The sequence below is a fragment of the Mirounga leonina genome, unplaced genomic scaffold (assembly GCF_011800145.1).
Source record: "Mirounga leonina isolate KUSES-001 unplaced genomic scaffold, KU_Mleo_1.0 Mir_418, whole genome shotgun sequence".
Taxonomy (NCBI): domain Eukaryota; kingdom Metazoa; phylum Chordata; class Mammalia; order Carnivora; family Phocidae; genus Mirounga; species Mirounga leonina.
Window position 1 is genome coordinate 2,254,652 of NW_023270739.1, and position 6,000 is coordinate 2,260,651.

Below are 6,000 nucleotides of genomic sequence, written 5' to 3' on the forward strand. Positions count from 1 at the left end.
GTCTGGGTCCCTCTCCTTTGGTGTCCCCTCCGAGGGCCACTGTCATTAATCTTTGTCGCTGATTTTTTTCTTTTAGTTAGAGATACTGGGTGGCAAAGCAGGGAGAGGAGCTGTTTCTATCCCTTTTTATTCGAACATTTCCTGTGCTCCCGATCCTGGCCAAGCCCTGCACACGGGGCTTGGAGCTGAGCACCTGCACCCCTCTCTGGTGGGAGCCCCTAAGCGGGGGACAGCTATGAAAGTGGGGCGCAGAGCCCAGTGGTGATCACCGTGGGAATCCAGAGAGGAGCTGACGCTCAACCCAGCTTTCACAGAACCTCTTGTTTTTGTAAAGTTTGCGAAATACTGTGTAAACAAATGAAATGGATTTCTTTATCGTAGGACTTCTCAGAGGCTTTAATATGCCAATTACTTTATAAACCATCAAGGAGGCGACAGCCTCCAGCGTTTTCCTGACGCAGGACCTGGACATTGCCAGAGTTTGGAGACTGCCTGGTGACAGGTCAGGGTTCTGGGCACAATGGTTGGCAGTGCACGGATTGAGAATATGAGGCGCCTTGGGTGATTTCCCGGGAGCGGGGCGGTGCGGGGGAGGGGCTGTGTGGTGAGCAGGTGTGTGCCCCTCCCGAGACGCAGGCTGGGTCACTAATGCTCCCACCATCCGGAGGGTGGAGTGTCGGGGCCCAGAGGTGGCTTTCTGTCCATTGAGTCGAGCGTAACCAAACCCTCACACCTAACGAGCTCCTCCTGCGGGGTGAGGTGGGCTGGCCCTGGGGCCTGTCTGGGCCTCCAGGGGCCTCCTTCTTCTCCCAAGGGCCAGCTGGTTCCGGCTGATTGCACGGAAGGAAGGGGGAGAAGAGTGAGCTGGTCTGGCTCCTGGCTCGGTTCGGAAGTGAGTTTTAAAAATGGCCACAGTGATCCCAAGCCCTCAGGCCTGCTCCAGATCCCCCGGAGGACGGGGGCTTGACTTCCAGCTCTGCCACTCGAGAACCGAGTGCCCTTGGGCAACTGTTTAACCTGGATTTATGTCCGGACGAGGCCAATATCAGGCCTGTCTCGAGGACTGAGTAAGGAAGTGTGTGCAGAGCACCTTAGCAAGTGCCCCGCCAAGGGTCTTGGGTCGGCCAAGGCGCCGCCTCTCACGGGCTCCCTGCTGTCTGCTCTTGTGTTCCAGGACCTGGTGGCCATGGTGGAGCAGCTGGCCAGATTCCTGGGGGTGTCCTGTGACAAGGCGCAGCTGGAGGCCCTGAGCGAGCACTGCCACCAGCTGGTGGACCAGTGCTGCAACGCTGAGGCCCTGCCCGTGGGCCGGGGTACGCGCCCCCCCCCCCCCCCCACCGCCGGGGTCCGTGGTCCCTGCCCTGGGCCTCGTGGCTCCAGAGTCCTCTGCTCCGTGAGAGCAGGAAGGTCCTCCGAAAGCCAGGTGCTGTCGGTGGAGACGAGCGGGGGCCAAGGGGGCGGCTGTGCGAGTGGCCTGGGAGGTCACCGGGTGACTGTCAGGATGCCGTGGGCTCTGTGGGCAGGACGTTTCAAGCAGGCGCCTTCCCAGGCAGCCCCACAGCACAGACCCCGGCATGGGCTCGGGGCCGTGAGATGGTGGAGCCCGGGGCACGCAGCCCTCAGCCGGTGGCGGAGAGTCCCCCCCCCCCGCGGGGCGGCGCCCCCTCCCTCTGCACTGGGTGCCAGTTCCGTGCAGGCCGGCGCTCCCCGGGCCACAGCTGTGTCCTGGGCACGGAGCGGTGTGAGGCGGAGGACATAGTGCAGGCAGGAGCCCTCTGCAGATTTGCCCGCATTGCTGTCTGTCCTTCAAGGCTCTCACGATATTTGAAACTGCTTGATTTTGGAGAACTCGGGCGTTAGAACACCCTGAGTCCTGGTGGCGGCCGTGGCCGCATGAGCCACCGTCTTGGCAAGTACGAATTGCCCGTGACACTTGGTGTTGTGCACCTGCCGTTGGTTCCCAGCTGCGTGAACTCGGAGCGTCCTCAGGTGACAGAACGTTCGAGGGGCCCGCTGCGCCTCCCACATGTGCAGCCCCAGCTGGGCAGGCGCGACAGAGCCGGGCCCTGGGGCAGGGTCCTGGGCAGGGCCTCAGGGCGGGCCTTTGAGCTTCTCCAGCTCCGCGCTCTCCCTCTCTGGCTACCGGGGCGGTCCTGCAGGTCGGGGGGGAGCACCCTCCTGTGAAGGCAGAGCAATCGGCTGAAACCACAGGACCTTGCAAGTGATTTCCTGGCTGTGTCTTCACAAATATTTATTATTTAAAATTTATTTGCTCTTTTTTAGTTTTGCTTTTGCTGTGTTTTGTTATCCTTGAATGTGACCTTCTCCAAAATACCCCTTTTGGTTCATTTGCGTGGTAAAGAAGTGTCGAGAACATACTGCGTACCCATATGCTCCTTCTGATGTGTTTGCTTTATCATTGTTTACCTTGGTTTTGCTTTATTTCAGTTCTTTGATTTTGTTTTCTTTTAGCACATTGCCTCTTTGCTCAGAAGACCTCCTTGCGTTGGTGAGAACGCAGGGCTTGAGTAGCCAGCCGCATTGCTTAAATTTGATTCATATCACAGCATAAATTGCACTGTCTTGATTCCAAACCCTAAACCAGGTGGGTGACTCCTTTGATGAGCTCTCAGCTGCCTCAGCTGAGAAAAATAATCATGGAAAAATATATTTATAGTGTAGTTGGTCTAGAAGCTTCTAATTTTGTCCCTGAGGTATCATCAGAGGGCAGCAAGAACAATTTCTCTGGGTTTTTTCTTTCCCCTCTCTGACACTGACATACAATTTTTCATTAGCAGAGAGAAAATCCTTGTCACGTTAGATGTGGTAGCCCAGCATGGTGGGGTCCCGCCAGGACAGGGACTTCTGTTAATAGTGGAGCTAACAAAGGATATTGGCTAGACAGTCGGAGCTCTGACCTCAGAGATGCTGACTCGGGAAGGAATTCGAAAGGAGCATTTCAGTGCCCCGGGGCTCTTCCTTAAAAGCATGGTGATAGTCCTAGCAGCTCCTGGAGCTGGGGGCTCAGAACCCCCACTCCTGCTGTCTGTCCGGGCACTGCTCGCATCTGACCAGACCGTCTGAAGATTCTGTAGTCAGTAAGTAAAGTGGGTTTGGTGGCCTTGGGCATTTTGAGCTCTCTCTTTCCCCGCTAAGCCTTCATAAATGAGCGGCTAGGCCGTGCCTGCTCGTTAGTCTGCAGGCTCCATGCTCCTGCACATCTGCCCGGAAAGGTCTCATGTTTTGGCTGAGCCTCCCTGAGCTGGGGCTGCGCAGAGCAGCTGGGCATCGCCCCGACTTATTTCTGAGGGGGTTGAGTCAGCCCAGCGCACGTCTGGCATCTAGTTGCAAAAGCTCGTTGGCATTGCGACTCTTCTCTTCCCTTTAAATTCCTCCCCAAGGTTGCATGGCCAGGCTTCTCAAAATCTTCACCCTTGACTCAGTCGGGAGGCTTCCTGCTCACCATAAAAGGTTCTGCCTTTTGGGATGGTTTTTTTTTTTCTTTTTCACATTCTCCAGAAGGAGATGCCACCTTGGTGGAGCTGTTGAGTCGTGAGTGAGTAGTGATACCACGGAGTACCCAAGTGCACATGATGCCCCAAGTGGTAGATCCATTGCACAGACACCATCTGTCCTCCGGGGTGTGTGCCTAGCTGCCGGGGATGCACCAGTGAACAGGGGCCGAGGCTCTCCTCTCAAGCCTCAGCTCTGCATACTCGTGCATGCCAGGCTCACGCAGCAGGGAAGGGACACCCAAACGACCAGACTCAGGGAAACGGGTTCAGCTCGTCTGTAGTTCAGATGGCCTGCCCTGCCCCCGTAGGCCAAGTTTGGAGGGGTGCAGGAATAGATCTGGAACCTTCCAGAACCTTTTCCAAGGCTTCCTTTGGTTCGGTATCTGGCCTGACAGCAAGTGAATTCAGCACATTCTGCTCTTGTTTGTGTTTCAGGAAGAGTCGGGCTGTGGAAGGACATCTTCACCGTCTCCATGAACGAGAAGTTTGATTTGGTGTATAAACAGAAGATGGGAAAGTGTGACCTCACGTTTGACTTTTATTTATAATAACAGCAACAGCAAACTTGCATGCTCACAGTACCCAGACACTCTACTAGCTAAAAGTCCTGTATGCACTCATTTGTTCCTTGCTGGACGAACTCCGGGAGCAGTGTGAGGCCCGGGGGAGGGAGGGAAGCAGCGGAGACGCTGGAGGAAGAGGGGGGCCTTGCTTCCGACCCAGAGCAGCTGTCTTGCCTTTGGGATTTGAAGTCTCTACATGTCTGATTACAAGCGTTATATAAAGATCGCAGTTTCGATGGCCTGTATCATAACTATAAAGTCTGTAACATATGCAGCTAGAATGTCTACCTTTTACAACCCCACATTATTTATTGTATTTTATAGAGCTTTTCACTGGAAATCTAAATAAATGTCAGTAAACCAAATACAAGTTCATTTCCAAGGGGACTCAGGAGCGAGCCACACCCGAAGGGTAGAAAGATCTCAGGGCTGACTCTTTATTTTTGTAGTTTTGTTCAGTTAAGGCACAGACGTTCTGTTCTCACCTGGCTCGGGATGAAGGTGAAGACACAGGATGAGTTGGGTGTGTGTGTGGGGGGGGGGGACTTATTCCTTTTGATGAGTTCAGTTCTTTGTAACCTTCCTAGACAAAGCAGAGACTGTCCACTAGGCATTTGCAGAAAGGATGCCCCTCTGCTGGAGACCCCTAGTGGGCCGCCTCAAAGGCCCAATCCAGAGGAACCAGTGGAACATTCCTTGAGGGAACCTGCCCAGGGAGGCCGGCAGATGGGCTCTAATGCAGTGACTTCAGAGCCTGCCCCAGAGCCTGAGTGTGGGTGGAATCTGAGTTCTCATTCCACTAACTCTTGTTCCCTGAGGCAGAAACCTATTTATGCGGGCCAGGAGGTGCTTGACTGTAAATTCCTAAAACTTTTATCATCATTCAGTTTGTGCCGTCTGTACCTGAGGCTCTCGGCCACGGGAGAACCATTTTGCAGGTTTAACGCCCTCTCTCACTCACACTGGTTGGCCTTCGTGCCTCAGCTTACCTGAGGGAGCAGAGGTGGTGTCTTAATCGCCCCACCCCTTGCTTCACCGTCTGCCCACATTTGGCTGGAGAAGCGTCGAGGCACGGCCAGGTAGCAGCCGGGCCAGCGGCCAGTTTGTATGCGTGTTGCCGCTGTGGTGGGCCTGGGGTCGTCTGGATACTTAGGTGGCCGGGAGACGCCCAAGGCAAGGCAGTGGCTGGAGGGTCGCTGCTGTGGAAGGGTCTCTGTGCCATGTGGCTGTCTTGGAAAAGGTGCAGACACGCGCCGGGGTCTTGTTTGTAAAGGAGCAGCTTGAACAGGGCAGGTGGTATGAGGCATCGCATGGTGGGTTTGGCAGCACCTTTCCTGTGTATCTGAGGGAGGCCGCTTTCTGTGAAATTTCTTTTCTATTTTTCTATTTTTAGTACTGTATGGATATTCCTGAGCACCACACATGATACGTCTGTGCTTGCTTGCATCTTTAATAAAGACACGTCCCGTGCCTTGTGTTGCGCGTGTGCTGATGGGTGGAGAGGGGCAGCATTTCAGGGCAACGCGACCGTGCGCCCCGTTGACACCCGGTCCCTGGGGCTGACCGCGGGGGGCGGGGGCACAGCCCCATGTTGGTTTGGTTGTTTTACTCGGATCTAAACATTCCAAGCGGTGAATCCCCCTCCTTTATTTGTCCATTCGTCGTTGCTATTTCTTAGAAGCTGAAGGGAGGGTTGGGGGAAAAGGAGATCGGGTGCATGGGGCCTGCCGAGAGCCCTGGGTCCCATGTTTAACGCGGTTCTCGGCCGTGTATGTGGAGACCTGCCCGGCTGATTGCACTTGGCCACTTTGAATTCCAAAGCTCGCCTTCCTGATCCCCAGCGGTAGGAAAATCCAGGACATCATTTTACCTGACAAAGCTCGGGCTTTCTGGAAAGCACGTTTATTTTCAAACAGGCCAAT

The 6,000-nt window shown here is 54.9% G+C and overlaps 1 protein-coding gene across 1 annotated transcript in view; it reads left to right on the forward strand.

Annotated features, from left to right (window-relative positions):
• Positions 1-4,049, forward strand: part of SULT4A1 (sulfotransferase family 4A member 1) — a 31,944-nt gene extending 27,895 nt beyond the window's left edge. The window contains exons 7-8 of the mRNA XM_034987236.1: positions 1,175-1,313; positions 2,473-4,049. Of these exons, the coding sequence (XP_034843127.1) occupies positions 1,175-1,313; positions 2,473-2,513 (180 nt within the window). The 3' untranslated portion in view covers positions 2,514-4,049. The remainder of the gene's footprint in view (positions 1-1,174; positions 1,314-2,472) is intronic.
• The last annotated feature ends 1,951 nt before the right edge of the window (positions 4,050-6,000 follow it).